At 45.6% G+C, this 26,539-nt stretch overlaps 1 protein-coding gene across 1 annotated transcript in view; it reads left to right on the top strand.

The window, feature by feature from the left end:
• The window catches only part of AHNAK (AHNAK nucleoprotein), a 113,021-nt gene that overhangs the window by 59,990 nt on the left and 26,492 nt on the right, over positions 1-26,539 (top strand). The window contains exons 2-4 of the mRNA XM_085626051.1: positions 2,407-2,496; positions 21,637-21,793; positions 22,642-22,829. Coding sequence (XP_085482177.1) covers positions 21,637-21,793; positions 22,642-22,829 — 345 coding nt within the window. The 5' untranslated portion in view covers positions 2,407-2,496. The remainder of the gene's footprint in view (positions 1-2,406; positions 2,497-21,636; positions 21,794-22,641; positions 22,830-26,539) is intronic.

Genomic DNA, 26,539 nt, shown 5'->3' with positions numbered 1-26,539 from the left:
TTCTTGCCGACTGCTCAGAGGTTTCGCTCCTCATTCCTGGTTTGATTCACCCTCCATGGAGCATTCACCTTGGGATTTTACAATCTAATTTTGCCCTCGTGCTCAATACTGAGTCCTCCCCAACCCCCCCCCCCCCCCCCATATTATTCAACTGGGACCATTAAAAATAAACACTGCCTTTGCGCCTCATTGGTCCCTTCTCACACTCTGGTCGGCTGACCAGTGTGCGTCCCTCTTTCCTTGGACCCCGAATCCTTGAATTATACAGCGTCCACTCAGTGATTCAATTATTTATCTCTATCACAAGCATTACCCCTTTACCTATGACCTCTGTCCTGATGATGACCTGAAATCATCCAGGTTGAAACGCCGTCGACTACACAGCCTAGAACTCAGGCCCTCCTGTGGTCAACTAAAACCATCTAAATAATTTTCTGTACCTAATTGTATATAATTACGTTGTTTGTTGACCTGTGTATTTCTATTCTATTTGCGCCGTTCATGCTGTTTCCCACACTACTGTGTCACTGCGTCGTTCACTATTCACCAGCACGTTCAGTTTGCACTTTGTGTGTTATGGTCATTGTACAAGTAGATGTACTGTAGTGCTTCTTAACTACTTACAGAATTGTATATAAACCTTTTTTCTACCTCTTTGCTTACGCTGTGGTCTTCCTCCCTGCCCCCCGCTCCTTTGTGATTTACCTCACTTTGCTGAATTGTTTCCTTTTAAAATACCCTCCAGTTGAGACATTGTTTTTTGTTGCATATGACGCCCGGTCTCTTCTGGGTTAAAGGGCTATACTCCTGTGTATTGTTACGGCACACTATGCCAAACACAGATTTTTTAGTTTGTGTTTTAAGCCACGCCCTTAATTGCATTGGCCACGCCCCTTCGAGAGACACTCCAGTTTTTTCTTCCCACTTGAAGTCCTGCTCCAGAGTCATATACCAGCAATAATTTAGAGTGTCTGCTTCCAACTAAAGCTGCCTTGGGGGTTCAGGAAGCTCACCCTAGAACAGAACCTAAAATCATTTGTGCAGGTGATGGTACTTCCCAAACTTGACTACAGCATATCACTCCTTTCAGGCATCCTCAGAGTTCACCAAGATCTGCGCAGAGCAGTTCTACGTGCCGGGGCCTGCTTTGTCTCTGATCACAAGATACTTTACCCTGCTATCCCTTCAATGGCTGCCTGTAGAGGCGAGAGACCAATTTAAAACTGCCTGCACCACGCACAGGACACTGCACTCCTCTTCGTCTGCATACCGAACTGAAAAATTGAAAATTCAGGTGCAAAACTGGGTTCAAGAAGCGCTCAATTCCTTTTCTTGCAGCCCCACCTCCCCCTTCGCCTGAGCGCGATTAATGAATCAGTCTCTTTGAAAATGCACAAGAAATTTGGACCTCCAACTCTCCATGTGACCACATGCCATGATACCTTGCAAAGAGATCTCAAAGCCCTTCTCCTTGAACGTCACGTGGGGTCAATTCCTTTCCCCCATTCACCCTCGAATGTCTGTTTTTAGGTCTCGCCTGACCCAGCGCATGCGCTGGTCTGGCGAGACATTTTGTGAGGGCTCCAAAAAGTGCTACCAGGCCAGCCTAGAGCCACAGTGCATGTGCGCGGGCGAGCGCGTCGCGCTTTACGGCGATTACTTTCACTTTCGCGGCCGCTTTGATGTTTGATCATGATGGCGATCACTTTTCCGGCCTCACGGCTGCTTTGATGTTCTCCGTGAGGCTTCAATAGATTGCAGCAGTTAAAACAAGCATTGGCATAGCCAATAGGTCTCGCTTTTGGGACCTTATAAGTGTTTAGTTATGCAACTGTTGCATGGTTAAACACTTATAAGGTCCCAAAGGCGAGACCTATTGGCTATGCCAATGCTTGTTTATATTTTTGATTTGTACCTCAAATACATTCCTACGTGGATTGTTTAGGAGTTCTGCTAGTAGCTCTGGCTTGTCTGCTTCTAGCTCTTCCTGGGTTGTTACTCTACTGTACTCCTACTGCGATTGTTGGATCACTTCCCTTGTAAAGCGCTCTGATGCCTCCGGGCCATGTTTGCACCATATAAAATTACAAAAATAAACTTCAGAGTTGTCTGTGTGCATGAAACTGGCATGCATGGCAGTCAACAGTGAATAAGTAAGTTGTTTCTTCTCGTCAGGGGTTCTTCTTCTTATTATTTTCGTGTGTGTCTGTGTCGGTCTGTAGGGACTGTGTTCTGGGTGGGTCTAACCTGACCTGTGTGCAATATAGGGAGCGTGGTCTGCACATTTCAAACTAAAGTGCTCATTGTTGGATAGAAATAAGTAGCCTTGTAGCGTTCACGATATATTTCGCTTTGCAGCAATCTTGAATACATTAATAACCTTACGTTGTTTCCTTTATTCTCCAGCCTGGAAGCCTGATGCAAGCATTACTTGAAAGGAGCGAGTGAAAAGAAAGCCTTCTGGAAGGGACTCGGTCCAGAACCAGCCTCCTCACGGTGAGTGTTTCACAACGCCCCCTCCATCACGGAGCCCCTTTCATCCCTGGCTCAAGGGAGTGGCCTGGAATCTGGCACAAAAGAAGGGATGGGCCCGTTCACTGCTAGACGAAAAACAAGTGTGAGAATGAGAAGCGCGTGCTGTGGGACGACAGCTCCATCTGTCGGCCGCGCCGTCTCACTGCCTGTACATCTATTCAAAATGGGAATTTATACAAAAATATGCGACAGTTCACAAGCCAGTCACGTTCAGTGCAGGGTTGGATTGGAATGCAAAACGGGCCCGAGCACAGAGGCACAACTAGAGCCACATTTCAGGGTGGGGCTACTAAAAATTAGGGGGTGGGGGGTTAACTTTTCCAGTGATAGTCAGAGTGGAGATGCAGGGGCTCTAAGAAGGGGTGAAAAAACATCAGTGCCTCGTTAGCAAGCCAATGGTATTTTGAAGACCTGTGAAGTACTCGGGTACGGCTGTGTGTGTGCCCGGGAAGCCATATCAGCCCGGGCTGACCCACACGACAGGAGGTTGTGGGGGGGGGGGGGGGGGCTGAAGCCCGTTCAGCCCAATGGGCGTTGCACGCCTGCCCGGGTACCCTAAAAAAAAGTGGTCCACATTTGCGGATTATGCCTTTTTCGTATTATGAAAAAGGAGGGAGAGGGTTGTCTAAAAAAGGCATGTTTCCTAACTTCACTGAGATGGAAAATAAATGCAAATACCGCCAGGACTCTTTGTGCACGGATTAGTTCACACTGGTGAACCACACCTGAATATCAGTGAGGGCACTCAGGCCCCCTTCCCTGCTCAATCTGCATACATTAACGGTCCAGCCTCAGAGAGACTGAGAATGACTCCTCCGCCCGCTGGTAAAAGGGAGGCAATGAAGACCTATCTGTTTCCAGTAAGGCCACTCAGGCCCCCACTAAGCTGCTGGAGGAATCTGATCAGCACAGAAACAGACCAAATTGTCCTCCACGCTGCCCAGAAAAGTGGCCCACAGCTGTAACTCAGACACCATCCCATTGCCCGGGTGCCCTACTTACCAGTCCAACCCTGGTCCAGTATAGATGACGTATAAGGATTACTATCAGACTAGTTTGAGCAAACATCAGCTGTTACTTTGCAGTCATGTACATGTGAAGTAATTATTCTGCGTTTTTTACATCTGGAGTGCATTTACGTCACATGTCATTACATCAGGAGTACCATTACAGCTGCAGTTCTTTCCTTTGCATGTAAGCATTACTTCTAACCCGTTTTATATAGTTTATACATATTATTTATTGTGTGTGTGTGTGTGTGTGTGTGTGTGTATAACCATTGCACACATGTACTTAGATATCTATATCGATATAATCATTTAGGCTACATTTATTAGATTTAATTTTTAAAATTAAAGTTAAATTATGAATATTTTTAATAATGAAATGTTCCTCATTCATTTATATTCATTTTAAAATACCAATACATTCTAGTTTCCTTACTAACCATATTCACTACCCACCCCTTAAGTCTAAAACCCCCTTATTAGCCCAAGATACCACCCCATTTCTGAACCCTAAAAACTCCTCACCCCTGGACGCTACCCATCCCAGAACCCTAAAAAAAAACCTCTGTACCCCAATATACTACCCATATCTGAACCCTAAAAATCCTTACTACCCATATTCACCACCTATCTCTAAGGACGTAACTACCCAGCCTGAACCCTAAAACTCCTCATTGCCCATGTACACTACCCATTCCTGAACCCTAAAAACCCCTTGCTACTTCTATACACTAACCTTCCATGAACACTGAAAACTCCAAACATTTTCTGTGTCTGACAATCAAACATTGACCGACACCAATGTGTAGTTATAGTTAGGTCAGAGATTCTGTAAAAAAGGAGTTTTTTAAATAACTGTGATGCCCTTTGACAAATCTGCACAAAATGAAAAAAAATAATCCATATTGGACCCTCCATGTAAAGGTTTTTTGCGATCCGTCAAGCAGGGCCAGGAAAAAGGGGGTCCAAAAGTGTACTTTCCGTTGTTAATTCTCATTGGACAGTTTCCTCTGCGATAAAGAAAAAATGTCTGAATGGAATTACTCCAAATTTGGCAAAAAACGTAAGAACTTTACTCCGAAAGCGTGCATTTTGTTATTTGGTGTAAAAATGTTCAGCCGTTTTTGAGAAATTAGCATTTAAAAATGTGCTCAGTGTGGGCATGAAGGGGTTAACAGTGGTTATCGGTTAGAGATATCTGAACCGTTGATGTCCAGATATAATTTTTATCAGCCCATTCAAAGTGTTAAGGCGGATCATGATTGGCTGGCAAGAACATGGATAATATGTTGTGGCGGCCATCCTAGGACTCGTGGACTCAGGGACACTGTCCTTGGATACAAGGAATAAAAAAAAGTCATGTCCAAACCACTGCTCCACTACAGAATATTATGGCTCACGGTGTCCAGCCCTTGTTGTGCTACAGGAACATGGCTCATTGTGTCTAATTTTCATATAGAACACAAGACCCTACGAATCATCCTGTCAAGCTCACCGCCCTTCCATAGATCGGCGTACCCAGCTCCCTGCTTTTGTAGTTTCCGAATTATCTTGATTTATCTCTGCTCTTAGTGAAGACCTTACAAATCAGCAAGTCCAGCCCACTGCTGCATCACAAAGTGGCATGGATTACGAGGCCCAAACTGTTGGAGTGTCCTATGATCCATTGTTTTGACGTGTCAGTCTATATGGATGTACATGCTGTACATTATTCTGCGATCTAATGGTTGGGCTCTGAATTATTTCTGTTTTCTAGTCCTTTGTTTATTCCGTAAATGGCGTTATTGTGGCTATTTATGCTATGGCTACTGAAGGATCACTAGATGGAGGCTGCAATGTCTGAGCAGAATTCCAGCCAAAAACACTCAATTTTAGAGAAACATTAAGGTGGGCACTATGCCATGGACCAGGTGCAGAAACACCCCAAGGAAGGAGATGGAGACACACAGTGATGATGAGTCAAGAGAGGGTATCAAAATCGTGCAGAGGCAAGATTATGGTGGAGGGGTCATCAAAAAATCAATGTTGAGAGATGCTGAAGGCTGCAAACGTAACGTCAGATCCCAGAGGCAACCAGGGGAGAATCGGAGAGCCTTGGAATCCAAGCACCACAAAACCACACTAACTGTAAAACCCAAGGTGGTGGAGAATGAGCACCAGGCCAGAGACACCCAAGATCCAAACCCAGGGATACTACAGGCGGAAACCTTCTGAACCAGCCCAACCCTAATGGGTGATCTGAGCATAAGTGGGAGAAGGAATACCATGTAGCCTTCAGCACCGAAATGAAAAACTTTGACAGTCGATGTCGAACAGAAGGCGCTCAATGTCAAAAACAAGACCAGCATTGGCAAAAGCCAATAGGTCTCGCTTTTGGGACCTTATAAGTATTTAGTTATGCAGCACAATATCCTTGGTGCAACAACATCAACTGTTGCATGGCTAAACACTTATAAGGTCCCAAAGGCAAGACCTATTGGCTATGTCAATGCTTGTTTTGTTATGGCAGGGGGCATCATAGATAGCAGAAGGAGGGAGGGCTAGTGTGAGTAATCCAATATGGACTACAGGAGGCAGGGTGGGAGCAAGACAACACAGACAACAGGTGGGAGCAAGACAACACGGACGGAGGGAGGGAATGAACTAGCAAGTCAACAAGGACAACAAGAGGGAGGGTGGGGGCAAGGCACCTCGAACAACGGAAGGAGGGAGGATGGCAGGAAGGCAACATGCACAAATGGAAGGAGGGTAGGGGAAAGGCAACATGGACAACTGGAAAGGGGGAGAGGGCAAGGCAATTTGGATAAGTGTAGAGGAGGTGGGCAAGACAAAATGGACTGCAGGAGGGAGGGTGGGGAAACACACTGTGGAGAGAGGGCAGACGGGTGAGGGGGCAACATAGAAAGCAGAAGGAGGGAGGGCTTTTGGGAGCAAGTCAATACAGACAACAGAAGGAGGGTGGGAGCAAGACAACTCGGACGGAGGGAGGGAGGAAACTAGCAAGATAACCTGGTCAACAAGAAGAAGGGTGGGGGCAAGGCACCACCAACAACAGAAGGAGGGAGGGTGGGGGCCAGGCAACATGCACAAGTGGAAAGAGGGTGGAAGCAAGGCAACACAGACATCTGGCAGAAGGTTTGGGTCAAGACAACACAGAAAACTGTAGGGGGGGTGGGGTGGAAGGCAACAAGGAGAGGAGGAGGGAGGGGAAATGCAACACGGAGAGCAGGAGGGAGGGTGGAGGAAAAACAACAGGGAGAGTGGGAGAGAGGGTGGATGGTGGGAGAAAGGCAACACAGAGGGTGGGAAGGAGGGGGAAGGGAACATGGAGAGAGGGTGGAGGAAAGGCAACGCGGAGAGAGGTAGCGAGGTAGGGCAATGCAACATGGACAATGGAGAGATGAGTGGGGGATGGGGGTGGAGGGCTAGCTGAAACGTCTTGAAACGTCCATAAGCATGCGCACAGGTCTCAGATATCACATGAGGTAGGAGCGGCTTGTCCACTCCTCGCAGGTCCCGCCTTCACCCCGCACCTGGTCGAGGGGGTCAGGTCGGATACTTGCTGGTCACTTTGCTGCCAGCAATCCGGGGGGGGGAGGTGAGGTGGGGGGACATGAGGAATGACATCAAAGTGTTTCCAGCGCACAGATTCAATCACGGTGGGGCCCTGCCCCCTCCCTGGCCCTCCAGTGCAGGCCCCTCACTGTATGTCCCGCTGGCACGGCCTGGGTGTCCGTCTCAGCCTCTCTCGTTTGTGGCAGTGCCGAGGGTCTTGTTAGGGCTGTGCAGACAGCTCTGTGCCTGCAGCACATGAGCAGACATCAGTTATTCAATATTGCACTCACATTAGGTGGGAAATGCGCACTTCTCTTACACTGCGCTGTTCAGGGAGCCCCCCCCCCCCCGCTTCAAGGCACTGGAAGAAGCTGCTAGATCCCAGTTGCACATGGTCTGCTCTTCAGAAGGCTAAGCACAATGATGCCTTTTAAAGGGCTGTCCAATCCAAACGTGGTATTCGGTATAGACAAAAAAGTGTGAAAGATGTTTACCACACACGGACATTGTGTGCGGTGTCTAGAACTGGTCAGTGTGGCTTACAGAAATGTATGTGGAGTACTATCTAATACTACACAACCAGCATGATCTAATACTTGAGCAGGGGAGGGGGGGAGTGGGCAACTTAAGAGACAGTCGAGCGAAAAGAAAGAACGATCGAAAGATGGACAGAGAGGAGTGAAGGGAAGTAGTACCCAAGAAAGGGAAGAGAAGGAAGAACATGAAACGAAGCACTGCCGGAGAGAGAGAAGAGGAGTGGAGGGAGAAACTAGGAGACAGGCAAGAAAGTGAAAGCGACCGCGAGACAGGCAAATGTAAATTAGCGCGTGCGGCCAAGCTAATTAGAAACAGATGGCCCCTGCGCGCCGCTGCTTGCTCCCGCAAGGTGGATGCCGCCACACGCACAAGTGTTTGAAAAGTGCAGACCGATTCCAAAAGGTCATCTATTAGCGCAGCGCATGCACGCTGTGATAGGCTCAACCTAAAAAGAACTCTCGAGGAAGAGATGGTGGGTTTCATCACAAGGGAGAAAAAATATTTTGACGACTCCATGAAAGGATACAGGATTCGGTCCAAACGTTGAAGGAAACACCAGCAGAGCTCAAGATCGAAGAACTGGAAGTGCCAACAATGCCAAAACCAACAGAAGTACATGAAGAGGAGTTCTTTTGAGCATGAGGAATTTTCGAAGCAGGACCCTATTAACATGGAATTTCCAAAGGTTAGCACCACTTTTATGCCGATTTACCAGAGGAGGGAGCTGACACATACCCCTCGAGACCCTCACTGCCACACGACATAGCTGTTTACCATGCAGTTGTAGAAACCTGCAGAAACCAATGACATCATATTCAAAAGAGGAGCATACCGAATCCTGCTTCCTTCTGGAAACACTTCTGCCCTCTCAGAGAAGAAACCAATATCTGCCCATGCGCCCAAGTTTGTTGGACCAAGGTAGCTAAGCATTCAGAAATCCTGGCAAGACAATTACCAAGAGTAGAAAAAAAGTTCAGACATTCTAATTAAGACCCAGCTTACATCAGGGGCTGTGGTGGTGCCAACTCAATGATGGTCTCCGTGGCACGAAAAATGGCTAACATCACTGCAGCAGTGGAACCAACATCCAACAAGGAAAGCAAGAGGGTGGAAATGGCCAGAGGAAAAATTGAGTTTTCTGCAGCAGTCATATGGAGGATTGTCAACTCATGTGCCTCCTAAACTGGCATGGGCACCAGCAGAGGAAGAAAAAGTCGAGCCTCCTACAGCACCTCCCTGAGCAGTATCAGAAAAAGGCAAAAAATATTATTCACAAATGGAAGGCAATAAGCAACATCTCTCTCATGTCAGCCCTCACTGCAACAGACAGTAGGTAGTTCTGCACCGGAACCATACTCCGGAGACATGTGATGCTACATGTGTCAGAAGTACAAGCAGCGGTGGTAAATATGCTGTTCACCAGAGAAAGCCTTTTTGGAGCAGCGGTCAACCACCCCCTAGAGCATGAAGAAGGATAATGACACTGCCAGGTCCATGGCGGCCCTTCAATTTAGAGGGCAATTCATAGGTGGTTCTACTCCAAGATAGAGAGCACCCACAACAGGAGGTTCACAGCCAATAACACTTAAGACATTTCAAGCCACCACTTTCAAGCCAGGGAGCCCAATACAATGGCAGTACTCAAACATGCCAAGACAGCCCTTACGAGGGAGGGCTCAGGGAGGGGCAGCAGCACCAAAGGGTATGAGGCACAGCAGCAAGTGGCTTCAATCCAGTGGTCTCCGTACTCACAATTGCGGTGGGGGTAGAATCTAAGGATCACGCAAGAAACGGAACCACATCCCCTCCCACAAATGAATACTTAACATTGTTAAGCACGGATCCTTCATGGAACTATTGAAACCACTGCCAAACATCAGGCCAAAGCCACGAGCTCACAGCAAAGCAGATCAAATACATCTCAGACAGTAAGAGGGAGACCTGAGGCAGGAAAAAAGCAATAGAAATAGTCCCTGAAAGAGAGAAAGGACAATAAGTCTACTCACTCAGCTTCCTGGTCCCAAAGCTGGACACATTTCATGGACACATTTTGGACATCAACGCCCTCAACCAGTTCATCAAAACACAAAAGTTTCAAATGACAATGCTGCAGGAGGTCATCCCACCTCTACAAGAAAGGGATTATATGGCTACAATAGATGTCAAGGACACATACCTCCACATACCAATGAACGACAGACTCAAAAGATGTCCGAGATTCTTCCTGGACAAGGTATATTACCAGTGTGGGATAAAATCAGCCCTAAGGGTGTTCACAAAATGCCTAGCTGCAGTAGTAGGGCATCTGAGGAGGAAAGGTACTTCTGTTTTATCCCCAGAAGGTTGGCTGGTAAAGGAAAAGCCACTCAAGCAATGCCAGGACAGTATAGAGATATTCATGACAACTGTAAACAACCTGGGGCTCTGCGTCAACAGGGAGAAATCATGCCCTTAATTGGAAAGGGAGAAGTCATTCCTCCGGGTAAGGCTAAATTCCAAGGAAGATGAAGCTTTCCTTGTCGAGAGGAAAATCAGGTCATTGACAGAGCAAGTTTGCCTTTCCCAGAAAGGTACATCTGACAGGGAGTACTGTGATGAAGCTGATGTGGATGATATCATGCATACCTCTCATATCACATTCCAGGCTCCACATGAAACCACTACAGAAGTGGTTACAGAGACATTGGACCAAGCGAGGCAGAGTTGGGAGGATCTAGTAGTGGTTGTCACACAAGGAGATGCAATCGTAGAACTCAAGGAACAGGTCTGTAGACAGGCCTTTCAAATAACCACCTCCCTCAGTCCCCATAACAACAGAAGCTTCCAACACTGGGTGGGGAGCGCACATGGGGATCTTGAATGTCAGGGGCCTTTGGAGCCCACATAAGGCCATGACACACACAAACGTGCTGGAACTCAAGAAGGTTTCCTAGCCTTTAGGTCTTTCAGTCGCAGAGGAAGGGTAAGGTAGTGCTGATTCAGATGGACAACACTACCACCATGTTCACACAAAAACCAAACCCAGTGGTGACAAGCTCTCACGTGCTAACCAAACTAGCACAGGACATGGGCATGGGCCATACAGAGATGCATAACTATAGTAGCAGCCCACCTACCAGCGATACATAACACAGAGACAGGCAGAAGAACACACCACATGACGGGAGCTGAATCAGAAAGTGGTAGATGGGATCTTACAAAGGTGGGGGACTCCACATCTAGACCTGTTCACAGCCCAGGAAAATTGAAATTGCTAAAGCCTTGCATTCAGACACCCAAACCACCAGTCACTGGTAAATGCCATATCGATAGAATAATCAGTTTCTCTGTTTCCCTAATGATGGAGAAATACAAACAAACAACCATGAAGATTATCCTCCATGCACCCCAGTGGGTCAGACAGACCTGGTTAACTGACCTAGTGAGGCTAGTGTAGGGCAATGTCCTCCCACCACAACCAGACATATATACCAGCCAGAAGGGTCAGATGTTTCACCAAGAACCAAAAACATTCAGTTTAGCAGCATGGCTCCTGAAGACCTAGAGTTGATATTTCCATTATTCTTTCCGGAAGTTGTAAGTCTTAAAAGAAGTGAGGAGACAAACATTGAGGGAATACTATTTCGCAAAGAGGAATAGATTCAGATGGTGGTGCTCCAAAGAAATAACTCCCAGGACCTAGATGGAGGATGTCATGGTTCTAACATATTTCACATGTCTACTGGATATGGGGCTTGCCTACACCGCACTAAAGGTACACCTGGCAGCCTTTGTAGCGTACACAAGAGGGGTAAGAAGAAGAAGTTTTATTAAAAAAAACAAGACGTTGAAAGGTTCCTAAAAGGAACAAAAAGACTGGCACTACTCAGAGCCGCTGCCACACCTATGTGGAATTTAAGCCTGGTATTAACACAAGCCATTAAACCACCATTTGAACCCATGCACACTGCAGGGCTGCAATTCCACATTTTGCAGATGGCCTTTGGAGTACCCTTCACGTTCATATATATGGTGAACGAATTCCAAGCACTCACAGTCCAGGAGCCATACGTTCAAATTCATAATAGGCAGGGTAAAAATCAGAACTAGCCCTAATTTCCTACCCAAATAGCCTCTTGCTTCACATCAAACTATTCAACTGCCAGTTTCTTTCCAGCAACTAATGCCACAGACCTAACAAGTCCTGAAAAGACTAGACATAATATGGGCAGGGATGCACTACATTCCAAACCAAATATTAAGACTAATCAGTTCTTTGTCTCCTTTGCCCCAGCAACCAGGGGGCACCTGTTTCAAAAGGAATTATCGCAATATGAACAGTCCAAATGATACAGAGATGTCACACAACAGCAGGAGTGACACTAGAGGAGAGACCAGGAGATCACTTCACAAGAAAGAAAGCAACACTTGCCTTCATAGCATTTGCCTCGATCCATGACATCTGCAGCGCAACATCATGGTCCTCTGTACTTAGCTTCACCAAACACTACTGTGTGGACATTTCAAGCTCACAAAGAAGCTCAGGTGGGGCAGGAAGTACTTAAACACCTGTAACCAAATAAAAATAATTTTCCCACACAACATCCCACAGGAAACAAAATTACTGCTATACAATCTATGCACAGCATGTGAATCCAGAAAGATTAACGCTGCAAAACGAAATGGTTACTTAACTTTATGAGTAGTTTTTCAGCTTCAATGCGTTTTGGATACACATGCGACCCTTCCACCTCTACCAGAAAATAAGTGCAAGATTTGCAATAGGAGAGAGAGGAAAACTTATCATGAAGGAAGCCATGAATGCTGTATGAAAGAATCTGAGGATGCCAAGATGTGGGGCTTCTGGGGTGTATGTCTGACGTCATTAAAGGAGTGACATAATGACAAGACATTGCACTTCAAAAGTGCCTACCCTTGTGGCCTTAGAGAATATGTATTTGTAGGTCAATTCTTCCGAATTAGACCCACCTGTTTCCACCTTACAGATTGTAGAACCAAAGTCAAGCTGTTAAGCAATTAGTTGACAGACAGACAGGTTACCCAAATCCCATAATAGAAAAAGCAGAAAAGAAAGCTTGATTCAGCCATAGAGAAAAGCTCTAAGCATGTAATAAGAAAAGCGAACCACAACCGCTTATCTGTGTTACTACATACGCCGGCATGTCCAATGAGGTCAAGAAAATAATAACTAGGAATTGGTGCATACTGAATAGTTACTTCCTCAGTTTTGAAAAAAGCACTGTTCTCGTTCAAGAGAAACACCAGCATTTGGTACAGACTAATCCACACAAGACCCGTTAAAAAAAATAGAATCAGAACACACAGTGGCGACTACCACAAGTGAGGGTACATTTTCCATGTCGCTAATGCTCAGTTGACTCTCTTGCATCACACACAAAAACTATTGACTTAGGACTGAGATATCCTTGAGAACAGGGGAGCCACACTAATTGCAACTCTACAAACATGATTTATCTGATAACGTCCATATAAAAAACATATGTGGGAATGACAACCAGGAAAGCAAGACTAACAATTACTGAGCATCGAAGCGCCATTAGATGCAAACGGGTGACAACAAAAGTGACATTACATCTAGGTGGCCATACTGAAAATGACTTCAAAAGTACAGTAGAGAAACTCAATAATAGTAACAATATCATCACAAATCGACACGAACGAGAGCAGAGATGGATCTATAAATTAAAATCTGATAAAATTGGCCTAAAGGACGAAATCCCGTGGATCCGTGGTCATGCTGAATTCAGGAAGATGATGCCACTCCACTAACCTGTCATAGATGCGCAATTAACCCTGGGCATAGTACTACGCTTCGCTCACGTATGGCGTACCAGCAGTACCCACAAATGCTTTGATAAAGCAATCTTACATGCTAAATGCATATAACCAATTCACCAATGTGAACTGAGAATGAAAATGTTAGGCAATGAGAGAGGTGATGATTTTGGGGTCCCCCTAACCTAGGGGGAGGACCAAGGAGATGCCTTGAACACAAAGAGCATATCATGCTGGTGAACGATTCAGTGGTGGTCCCTTCCTCCTAGGACCACCCCAAGCACAGTTATGGGCAAAAATACAATCCCAACCAAAGGCCCTGCAAAGCATTATGGGACGAGATTAGCAGTGGGCAGTGAATATTATAGTGTCCAATATCAAAATAATTCTACAAAGAGCTGCAGTTCAACTAGTCGTTACTAGATGTCCCTCACGAGTCAAATGCAAAAGCATTGAAATTATTACATCAAGCTGCAGTTCCACTAGTAGTTGCTAGATGTTCGCAAAAACCAAAGGAAATGATGGACGCAGTGTTGAAGATTGCAAGCACTCACCCCCAGTCAACTGATCTGGGTTTAATCCATCACCGTTCTTTAGCCCACTCTGCCACCCCAGTTCAGACATGGCCATATGCAAATGAGTCTGACCCTGTGCCTCATGGGAACAGTCCAGCCCGAACTGCCAAGCCATGTCTTCCCTGGACCGGAAACAAGCTTCCTAGGACCGGGTTCTGGCATTTCAGCCGTTTTCAGCCAGGCTTGCTTGAATCCAGTGGCAAAGTGCGCAAGGGACTCACGTCTGAGCATACCCTGCCAACTTATGGCGAACAAAGCAAACAACAAAGGAAATGATGGACGGAGTGTTGAACATTGCAAGCACTCACCCCCAGTCAACTGATCTGGGTTTAATCCATCACCGTCCATCATTTCCTTTGTTTTTTGCTTTGTTCGCCATAAGTTGGCAGGGTATGCTCAGACGTGAGTCCCTTGCTCACTTTGCCACTGGATTCAAGCAAGCCTGGCTGAAGACGGCTGAAATGCCAGAAACCGGTCCTAGGAAGCTTGTTTCCGATCCAGGGAAGACATGGCTTGGCAGTTCGGGCTGGACTGTTCCCATGAGGCACAGGGTCAGACTGATTTGCATATGGCCATGTCTGAACTGGGGTGGCAGAGTGGGCTAAAGAATGGTGATGGATTAAACCCAGATCAGTTGACTGGGGGTGAGTGCTTGCAATGTTCAACACTCCGTCCATCATTTCCTTTGTTTTTTGCTTTGTTCGCCATAAGTTGGCAGGGTATGCTCAGACGTGAGTCCCTTGCTCACTTTGCCACTGGATTCAAGCAAGCCTGGCTGAAGACGGCTGAAATGCCAGAATCCGGTCCTAGGAAGCTTGTTTCCGGTCCAGGGAAGACATGGCTTGGCAGTTCGGGCTGGACTGTTCCCATGAGGCATAGGGTCAGACTGATTTGCATATGGCCATGTCTGAACTGGGGTGGCAGAGTGGGCTAAAGAACGGTGATGGATTAAACCCAGATCAGTTGACTGGGGTTGAGTGCTTGCAATGTTCAACACTCCGGCCATCATTTCCTTTGTTTTTTGTTAGTAGATGTTCCTCACGAGTCAAATGCAAAAGCATTGAAACCCTTTCATGAAGCTTTTGCATTTGACTCGTGAGGGACATCTAGCAACGACGAGTGGAACTGCAGCTTGAAGTCATAATAATTTCAATGCTTTTGCACAGTTGGGACAGCCACCGCATATTTGAATGAGGATACCACAAACCTATCACACTCAGAGCTTTTGTGTCCAGGAATGCAGGAACATAGTCACTTACTCACAGTACCCCACGGCCCACAACCTGGCCTCACACAAGACAGTCTCAAGGGACATAGAGAGATTTCAAGGTAATCTCTTGGAATATAGCTGGCTTATCTACTAAATTTAAAAATGATGACTGGCTAGTCTATATTAAGAAATTTCAAGTCATCTGTCTACAGGAAACGTGGGAGGTGGAAAGTTGCACACTTCATCTGGAAGGCTACAAAACGTATTTTGTGCCTGCACGTAAGGCTGCATCGGGGAGAGCAAAGGGAGGCCTGATCATATATGTTGACCTTAACTTACAGGGCAGATGGACTGATCTGGGCTGGAACTCCGATTTTATGCAGGGGATTAGATCTTATATCAAGGGTCACAAGCTAAATTTTATTAATTTTTATAATGCAATCCTACCGGGTCACAGTACTATAAAAGTGGATGAGCTTGAGAGCAGTCTGGTGTGTATTCAGGAGCCAGGGGCGCTGATCCCCCATCTGGTTTTAACTGGCGATTTTAATTGTCACCTGTGTCCAGACCTGAAAGTTAATGGGGGGGATTGGTCATCGTGCACCATGGAAGAGGGCCCGCATATGGAGCACACCAAGGAGGGGAGGGTAATAGGCAAGCTATTAAATAGACACGCCCTCACACACACTATGGATTTGGCTGAAGTTGGGAAGGATAAATTGGTACATCCCACATTCAAAGGTAGAGGAAGCGATACTTTTATCGACTTTATCTTTGTCTCCAATATACTTAAAAAATGGATCACAGGTTTTAAAATATGCCTAAGCATTTTTAGTGACCATAATCCTCTAGTCATGTCCCTTGTGGAGCTAAATCTCTGCAAGAGCTCTCCTAGACTGGGTGCAGGTGGTGTGGTATGTGCTACGGATCAAGGGAGGAGGCTTAGATGGTCACAGATTGATGGTAAAGCCTTCTATATAGCACTAATGAAAGATGGAGAACAGCTTATTGCGGACTGCCTAAATTTAAATGTGGAGGGGGCCGAATTGGTCACAGCTTTTGAGGGTGTGGCTCATCAGATTGATGGTCTGCTCAGGACCAAAATTCATAAAGCAAGTACGAATGACCCAAGGTGGTTTGATCAACAGTGCTCCCATGCCCTGAGAGAGATGAAATTAGCTTTAAAATCCTCCCCAAGAGACAAGAGCAGGGTGACCTCATGCAGGGCAAACTATAAATCGGCAGTAAAACGACGTAAAAATAGTTTGCAATGGCAGGCGTGGGAGGACCTAAGGGAAGCAATTGAGCTAAAGAATACCACTGCCTTTTGGAATGTTATAAATGACCCTTGTTTCCAAGAGCCAAACAAACCAAGGGTAGGCAACCATATTCTGCCGGAATCATGGTATGAGCATTTCCATGGTCTTTATAATTATTGCCCGACTGATGATCAGCCGGAAGCGGTGGGGGTGGGGGGGTGCCCTGCAACCAGACAATATTTACCTTGGGCGAGAATAAGGCAGGAATTGAGGGCCTGACTCGTAACAAGGCCCCAGGTCCTGATGGGATCCCACCCGACCTTCTCTTGAGCCACGTAGATCTTTGGGCTCCAATCCTGACTAGAGTCATCAACGCAGCAGTAGATACAGGTATGCCACCATCGTGGTCTACAGCCATAATCGTTCCCATATTTAAAAAGGGTAATAAGGATAGCCCACTTTGTTATCGGCCTATTTCCTTCCTTAATCGATGTGTCAGCGAAGGTGTTGGGAAGGGCTATCCTCAGCCAGTTAATGGACTGGGCTCAGGATCAACACATTATCACTGACACTCAATACGCATTTAGGCCAGGAAAGTCAACAACCGATCAATGTGTTAATCTATACTTATTGGTAGCCAAGTACACTATTGCCAGCCACGAAATTGTGTACTTGGCATTCATGGACTTGATGGCAGCTTTCGATCGAGTTAATCGTAGGAAACTATGGGCGATCATGGGCGGACTTGGCGTGGACCCTGGACTCATTAATATTCTAAGAGTCCTGCATCAGAATACTACTGCCTCAGTTAGATATAATCTGGAGGGAAGCACTACTGACTCGTTCCCTTGTCTAAGTGGGGTGAGACAGGGCTGTATCCTGGCCCCATTTTTATTTACTCTTTATATAAATAGTCTGGACCGGGCACTTGTTGCCCTGAAGTTTGACACACCGCGGATTGGCCCAAGAGGGATCCCTGTCCTGCTCTACGCGGACGACGCGGCTCTTCTCACACACACACCCAAAGTGCTACAGGATTTGATAGACGGCTTTGTCTCCTTTATGGAGAATTTAGATCTGTCCCCCAATTTATCAAAATCGTATATCATGGAAGTGGGGAAAAAAACTTAAAAAAAATACGACTATTTGATTGGTTCTCATCGTTTGGAAAAGGTGCACTCATTCTCATATTTGGGGATTTTATTTGACACACGCCTCAAGTTTAAAGCTCTATTAGAACAGAAATGTCGCACACTAGTGAGTTGCTCCGGGTCAATTATGAATTTTGCACAAAGGCTGAGGCGTTGGTCCCCGGAGCACATTTTGAGATTATACAGTTCTATGTGTTGTGCCAAAATTCTCTATGGAAGTGAGGTATGGGGTTTCATTGACACGCAGCACCTACAAACCGAAGAAGACCAGTATCTTCAGCGTCTACTCAAAGTGCCCCAGAGTACACCGTCACATCTCATTCATGAAGAATTGGGTGTTAGTTATCTAGGAGACAGGTTGGAAGTCAAACCCCTAACCTGTTGGGTCAAAATTTGGACAAACCCAGAGGCCTCATTTAGCAAGCAGATCATAATAGACTGCCTTGCTTGTGACCGGGGACTGCACATGCCTTGGCTTAAGTACGTAAAATAATCTCTAGTGGGCATAGGATGGGTAGACCTTTTTAATAAACCCACAAAAATGCTAGTCCAGGATAAGGCCTTGGTGAAAGATCGGTACCAGAAATATGTTACATCACTTAGGGAAGATAGGGAGCTGGTCAAGCCATCAGCCAGAGCACATCTCCTGACTAAATCATGTCTGGGTATTGAACCTTATCTATCTCATTTTTATAATGCCCATGACAGATTTTTAATGACACGCTTCAGGTTTAATCTTCTACACCACTTATTAGCTGACCCGGCAGGATATACCTTATCTATAGAGTTGAAGGGTCCGTGCGGCTGCGACCACCGGTCTCCGCAGGATACCCTTCGCTTTGTTTTATTATGTCCTTTTTATTCATTTCCTAGGAGCTTGTTTTTAAAAAGTATTTTAAAAAATGCTAGATTTAAACACACTAAGGTGGCCTTGTTGTTTTTAAAAGTGTCCTCAGATGCATTAACTCTGTTCTGCACTGTAAACGTTTTAAGGGCAGCTGTCAGACTCAGAAATACAAGAGGTACTAGGTGAACAAACGTGGCATCTAGCGCGACCCTGTTAAAGGACTTAAAATGAATTTGACTAGGGGAATGGTTCGCTTAATCCAGGAAGGATTAAATATGCACTTATTTTAGGCTGTTGAATTGTTATGCATTTCTCCCATTACATGATGTACCCCTTCTGAATTTTCGTGATTGGTGAGGCTAGTTCCGTTTTGGCCCTAAATATGAATTTTATATGTTAAGGGGTTTTTATTTATGGATGGACTGAGCATGCATCATTCTCACTTGTTATGTGGCCTGTTTTTATTATGATCTATTTCATATGCACTTTTATGGTATTTTTTTTATACCGAATACAGTATTTTATCTATCGATCTATCACTGCCCACTGCCAATCTTGTCCCATAATGCTTTTCAGGGCCTTTGGTTGGGATTGTATTTTCGCCAATAACTGTGCTTGGGGTAGTCCTCAGAGGATGGGACCACCACCGAATCGTTCAAGAAGATGTGCTTTTTGTTTTCAAGGCATCTGCTTGGTTCTCTCCCTAGGTCAGGGAGGATCCCAAAATCATCACCTCTCTCACTGCTTGCTAATTTATCATTTTCACTCTTGTGAATTGACTATATGCATTTTAGCTTATAAAGACAGAAATTCTTATTTTATCATAACTGTGCAAGATGCTGTTTGCAATTATTGCTCTGAGCAGACAAGCACACAGTGCTATCAGCTACCCACTATGCAGTTTGAGGAGTAGCTGAACGTAGTTCAAAGTATACTTCGCATAGTTACGTGTAGTGCTAATACGCAAACTATGCCCAGGGTTATGCGCAATGCAACACTATATCCAGTGAGTAGTGAGATCTAGGATGATTATTAGACCTACAAATCAACTAATAGAAATACTAACATATGGGGTACCTGTATTGAGGGGTTTGCTATAAACAGCAAGTAGTGTGCAGCGCATAGGAACCCCTGTATTTACGTTACCTCCCTGATACTTCTACCAATGACATAATACTAATTGTGTGATGCTTCCACTGTTGACAGGATGCCAACAATATACGTTGGCAAAGAGAATAAATGATAACTGGTGTGATATCCCCCCCCCCCCCATATCAATGCAACGATCTCTAGAGGGACAGCCTCCACATATGTTCAAATCTGCCCGGAAGGCTGAAAAAGTAATTACTTGAAAAGCTAAACAATATTAACAGTACACATCCCTGCGCTATAATGCACAAGGTAACACTACCGTACCAATGGTTTTGGGTGTCAAAGCATGGGTGATGACGCACATGGAAGGAAGAGCTCTAAACGGCAGTCCCAACTGTAAACAGGTGGGCATGCATGCCATGTCACAAAAGGGGGGATTGAGTGGAACTCAAATAGGCGGAATAGCAGCACCTGTACCATGGAGTGCTAAGAGGGGAGCAGAACGATTTTCAGTGGGAATATTACAATTTTGACTGATCTTTACCACAGAATGTGACTATATGGATGTGCCCTCTAGCATGTCCTTGTGAAAGGGGTAACCCTGAATACTCCCTGAAGTATGTACACATATGTGGTTTGGCATGAGTATGTGGTTACAGTTGACAATATTTCACAATGGCCTTGATTTGGTAAAACGAGGTTTCCCTAGCAGCGATGCTTGCCACCACATGTGCATCTGTGTACATGGCCGTGCACATTATGTTGTTTTGTTAGTCCTTTTTGTGTTACAAAAATATCAGAAGCTTGTGTTTTATGCTCCCCGTTGAATGTCCTACCCTTACATCATTATTTTGTGTATGTTCTCATTTCTTTCTGCATGGCAGGCATTAATATATGCTCCAGTGACGGGCAAGTGTGCCTGCAGTTTTACTGTTTATGTATGACACGTTTAGTCGTGCTATTAAAAAAAAAACGGAATTGCAGGACGTAGGGAACTAGACACAGACAAGTATGGACTAAGGAGTACTAACAATTAAGTCCTGACAAAAGTCCCGGAGCCCTAGTGACCATTAAAACTGGGCTGAAACATGTTGATGCAAATCCAGGTGTGAGGACATTATATCCTCTATAGACACCCATATCACCTAGTTTTTAACCATACCAGAGGGACCCAACATTAAAGGGAAACTGAGGTACCCTCTAGGTATTTTTATCTCACTACAATTATACCTGTCAATGAAAATGTCATAAGTGCTACCTGTAAAATGGTCGAGCCCATCCTGGTTTATCGGGACCTGGATGAGACCCAATGATGAAGCATGACACCAATAAGGTGTGTGAGGGGCACCCCTTGGGGGTGACATGTGAGGGACTCCTGAACGAGGCTGGACACTCAATACTCTTGTATGGGCAAAGGGGTACAGGATGCGTTTTTGTGAGAGTACATATTGACAACACCCACTTACAACAAAAAAAGGGTAAAGGACTAACAAACGAAGACAATTCTGGTCCCATGTAACGAATGGCAGAATAATGCACATCCTTTGAATCCAGAAAGTGTTCAAGCTGCAAAACATCTCCTACGCGTAAGTAACCATTTCATTGCAGTTGTTCTTCCAGCACAGAAACCAAGACCCTTGACTAGTTTTCTGCACTTTTCCGCTGTGGTACAGGAAACCTTGGACTGTGTTTAGCCCTCAGCTAAGGTGCAAGTCTGTTTGCTGTCGTATGGCAGTAAGAATTAATATCACCATTTGCTAATTTTTCCTGCATCAGGAAATCACCAAATATATTTAAAATGATCTGTCACCTGCGTTTCCCCGAGTTGGTCGGTGTTCTTGATTTCAAATTGCCGTATTCCGAATTAAACATAGCATTGTGAATTTTTGCAAATATGTGACTTTTGTATGATACGAACCTAGCCACAAGGCAGCGGAGAGAGTTCTGCAGCGTCCAATCAAAATGTTCTCCCCCAGAGCACTCTGCAGTTGTGTTTTTGTAATTGTCTGTATTCACATTACTGCTTTTAATATAGTAGTTCTCCCATGTTGACTGACTTTGTCGATCTTTAGATGGAGAAAGACGAAGAAGAGACGCGGGAGATCTTGCTGCCCAACTGGCAGGGCAGCGGCTCCATGGGCATCACCCTAGAAGAGAATGAAGAAGGTGTCTTTGTCAAGCAGCTGGTAGAGGACTCTCCTGTAGGTCAAACCGGGGTGGTCAAAGAAGGTGAGTAGCGTGTGTGTGTGTGTATATTTATGATATGATCTCTTATGTATATTGTCTACATTTTATGCCATACAAATGTCTCCCCCTTTGTGCCTCTGTGCACATCTATAATATGGTCGAGCCAATTCTGGTTTATTGGGACCAGGATGAAACCCGATGATGAAGCATGAAACCAATAAGGTCTGCCCGGAGCTACTGCCCATAGAAGCTCTCACAAGTACACGTGGGATACATAGCTACAATGAGGAGGATTCAAAATGTACAGAGCTATCAAATGTTTCATAGAGGGGTGCCCCAGGACTATTCTTGTGCCCGTTGCCCATGGCTGGACATCGTGCCAAATTGGCACACCACTCCTGCAACCTGTCACACAGTTGCATCACTCCTGCAACCTAGCATCAGTTTTTGACATCACTTTAGGATTCTGATCTCAGACTGCAACGTCACTCCAGGAAACTGATCCCACACTTTAACAATATCATACTGTAACTTCACTCGGGGGACTTGATCCAAGACACTATTAATGCACTCAGTCCCGGGCTGCGAGAGCAGGCCGCGAGAGCAGGCCGGGAGCCTAATATCAGACCATGACTTAACTCTAGACCCTCATGGTGACAGAAAGCAGGGCCGCTAGTGTTTATTGGGACATTGTTGTTATCCCCCAGTGCATGCTTGGATTTGTCATCTTTCCATGTCCTCCCATGATTCTGAGTATGTTCTGCTCCTCCCCGTAATGTGCTTGGAAGTGATGCCCTAGTTACCTTGCATGTGTGCTAGGCCAGAGCTACTGTTTGTCTCTTCTTTTGTCCTTCCTCTGCACTCGGCTCATGAACCTCTCTTTTTTCCAGGTGATCAGATTGTGGGTGCCACTGTTTACTTTGATCAGATGTCATCGGATGAGGTTAAGCATCTGCTAGCGAGTATGGGTCACCACACTGTGGGCCTGAAACTACAGCGAAAGGGGGACCGATCCCCCCTCCCTGGAATGACTTGGTCTCAAGAGGCGTTCAACCTGAAGAGCCCTGACGTTGTGCTGGTGAGTCGCACACCTAAGAGCCTGGATCCATGCATTTTCAGTGGCATAACACTAGGCCCTGCAGTGGGGAGGGGGGGATCTCCGAGCTGCAGGGGTCCCTCTCCAGAATTGTGGGGGGATGGCGGGCCCATGACATGAGAGCTCATGGATGCGTCTGGAGCATTGGGTGGGGGCATGTACTTTGCAGGGAGGCCCCCTCAAGTTTCGTTATGCCACTGTGCCTTTTTGTTTTCAAGAAAACACAGGGCTTACCCCGAGACAGCCGCCCTCACTTTTAATTTATGGTAAAAAGTTTTAATACTGTGAGCATTGTGCCTCTTACCAAGAACACCATAAGAAGTGGCTTAGCAAGAATGTCAGGGGCCTTAATTCAGTCAATAACCCCCACCGCCCCAATTACCTCCGGCCTTTCCCAGGTGTTAGTTGGTGGCATACTTTCATAATTGAGGAGCAGAGAGCCCAGAAGACTCAGCACCCCTGTGTAGGGTTGCCACCTTTCCAAGAGAAGAATCCAGTCCATTTATTGTTGTTTTAAGAGTCTGCAAAGGCCTGGACGTGATACTAAAGTGGGGTGAAAACGAAACCGTATGTATTCATTTTTAACATGACTTTTCTGTCTTTGTTTTAACATGACTTTTCTGTCTTTGTTTACTTTGGTTATTAGTCATGGCTCATAAACCCAGCCCTAGAAACACGTTTAAAAGTGCTTACTATGTATATTTGCTGAATCAGGGGCGTAACACAGGCCCCCTCAGCCCCTGCGGCGGGGGGGCCCCAAGCTCCAGGGGGCCCCCTCATCACAGCACTCTGGCGGCAGAGCTCCTGATTGAGTCCGCAAGGGCCCCCCACATGCCTTGCAGGGAGGCCCCCTTAAGTTTCATTACGCCAGTGGGCTGAATGTACAGATAAAGGCTAAAAATACCGGCTTTAGATGATTTTGCTTATTTTTGTACCGGCTGGGACACCAAAATGGTGGTAGTGCTGGTGGAAATCCGGTCAGGTGGCAAACCTCCCCCTGTGTCACTGCACCTGCTGCACTATTCATACCTACGCCCCTGGCGACGAGCTTTAAATCAGTTCGAAGATGCCTTCGGGTTTCCTGCCATCTACGTGTGTCATGCAGTCGGACTTTAAAATGCCCCGTAATAGGGTGCTACTTTTTTCAAGGCCTCTGTCGCCCATTTAGACAAATGAAAACCGTCGCAGAGGGAGGAGGGATGGCAATGTTCACAAGATATTTATTCACATTGGTCGTTAATCCCAGGTTCATGCTGTGCTATGCAGTACGTGTGTTTGAAACGTGCCTCATAGTTGTAATGTCCTAGCAAATTATTCCTGTCTGTACGTTGGCTCCCACCCCATGAGGATTGTTAAGCCAACTCTGTTCTGTGTGAGTGGTGGTGTTTGAATTCTAGGTAGCTTTTCAAATTTGAATGTGTATGAATTCTATGGATGTGACTATCATGAACAGTCATATTCCAGCTAATGTACTCAATTTTTATGCCATTAATAATTAATAGTATTAATCACTATTTGCATAATAAAACAATTGACAGAAGACCAGGCAAGTGGATCTCCAACCAGCGTTTATTAGGAAAAGAGACCCCTGTGTACCAGGCACTGATATTGCCACTTCTGAGGCCATGGGTCGCAAAAGCAGTGCCTGGAGTAGCAAGGGTTAAGCCAGGGGTCGCAGCTGCGACCCCCTAAATGACCTCCATTGTTACTGCTTGCAGGCCTTCATGTGGGGTGCAAAAAGTTTGGGGTGTCTCTAAAGGGCTGTGGCCTGCATAGTTAAGGGAGTGGCATACCCACAAACTGAATTTCTGTGATCCTTTGGCCCGATAGGTGCCCTTTTCAATGTCCATTTTTAATTACTAACCAGTCTGAGACCCGGAGGGCCCCGGGTCATTTAAAATCCTGACTGTCCGGAAGAATGATTGAGTAGCTCTGCCAAGCATTTATTGTTTAGTGGTAAGGTGAAGGCTAATGGTATGGTCTACGCAGTGCTTAATCTTTTACAAATTAAGTGCCTGGGCCCTTCTCGGAAGGCCACAGCAGCCTGCACCACCCATGCCCTGCTAGCTTTGCCAATGGCAGTACTAACATAACACCTAACCATCGCACTCCTAAAAGTGTGACAATTCAGCCTATTGCCAGCCAAACAAAGCTATAATAATGGCATGAGATGATGGTATTATTCATTTTCATTGTATATTGACTTAATAAACACGGTTGTAGTGCTCATCTCAAAATTTAAAAGGCAGCGCCACCATGTGGTGGACTGTCACTAGAGCCGGTGCTGACTATTAAGTGCTGGTGCTGAGTACTGGAAAATACAGGCACAAATTAAGTGCTGGGTCTTCAGCTCTCTGTGCCAAGAAGTAGAATTTAATGTATGGCATGTTATCGAGTTCTCTCGGCTGCCACCACTGCTTTAAATGGAATTGCCCTAGTTGCTTTATAACGTCTTGAGGGCAGCGCCTTTAATGCAGAGCGGTACATGCTCTTTCTGTAGCAGTCCTGCTTTACATGCTGTAAGGCTACTTCATTTCTTATTTTTGTGCTTTAGTGTTTACATTCACTTTTCAGTAGTTTCAGGGCACTTTAGGGCTTGTGTCATTTAACGCGAAATGAGCAAAGCTATAAAAAACAGGAACATTCTTGTCCTTTCTAAAATCCCTGTCCTTTTCCAGCACAGCAACATGGATGTGTACAAATATTCTTTTTTATTTTGACTTCTTTATTACCGACAAAACATTTTCTGTTATCATTTCTGGTATCTTTTCATTTTTGTTTTATTTTAATTGCTGTACAATTTGCTGTAAGTGAGAAGCAAACTGCATTAATGTTCAAGTTGTATTTTTATTCAAAGTAAAACACAGAGATCCTCAAGAGAAAACATTGCAATTCTTCAAGAGCAGCCTCTCTTACAACATTTAGGACAGTGTACCAGGCAACACCGCTTAAAAGTTCTGACAAGTTGCAGATGGTCGCTGAGATCCATGCTGGGTTAACATTGGCCATGCACCAAACACTGATTACAAGTGATGAAAAGATCAGAGAACTCAAGGAGGGAAAATAGAGAGAACGGAACCAGAAGTTAGAGACTGGGAATAGGAGCTTAGGTGACAAGTGTCAAAAGACAAATGATGGACAGAAAGCAAAACAAATCAAACATTCACCCCAAGTAAAGAGATCTGGGTTAAATCCATTGTTCTTTTGCTCACCAGTCACCCCAGTTTAGACCCCGCCATATGTAAATCAGTCTTGACCCTGCTCCCTATGGGAACAGTCCAACCCGAACTGCCAAGCCAGGTCCTCCCTGGACTAAAAACAAGCATCCTGGGACCAGTTTCTGGGTAATGCCACTCATCAGCCAGATGGATTTAACCCAGGTCTGTGACTGGGAGTGAATGTTTGATTTGTTCAGCATTCCGTCCATCATCTTTTCATTTTGCATAGGTGACAAGAGGGACACAAGAGCAACCTACTAAGTGAGCCTGATAACCGTCTTGTGGCAGGTTGAGTAGTAAAGGGAACGTTCTAACCATACCCTGTGGCTGATGTGGAAGGTCTCGAGTAGAATGTGGAAGCGGTGTGGCACAGTGGCCAGGGTGCCTGACTACGGGGTTCACGGTTCAATCCCCGGTGCTGGCGGCAGGTTAGCCCAGCACCATGTGACTCTGGGCAATAGCTTGCTTAACCTT

Source organism: Triturus cristatus, chromosome 9 (assembly GCF_964204655.1).
Source record: "Triturus cristatus chromosome 9, aTriCri1.1, whole genome shotgun sequence".
Classification (NCBI taxonomy): domain Eukaryota; kingdom Metazoa; phylum Chordata; class Amphibia; order Caudata; family Salamandridae; genus Triturus; species Triturus cristatus.
Note: the sequence above shows the minus strand (reverse complement) of the source record. Positions and strands in the feature narration are given on the sequence as shown.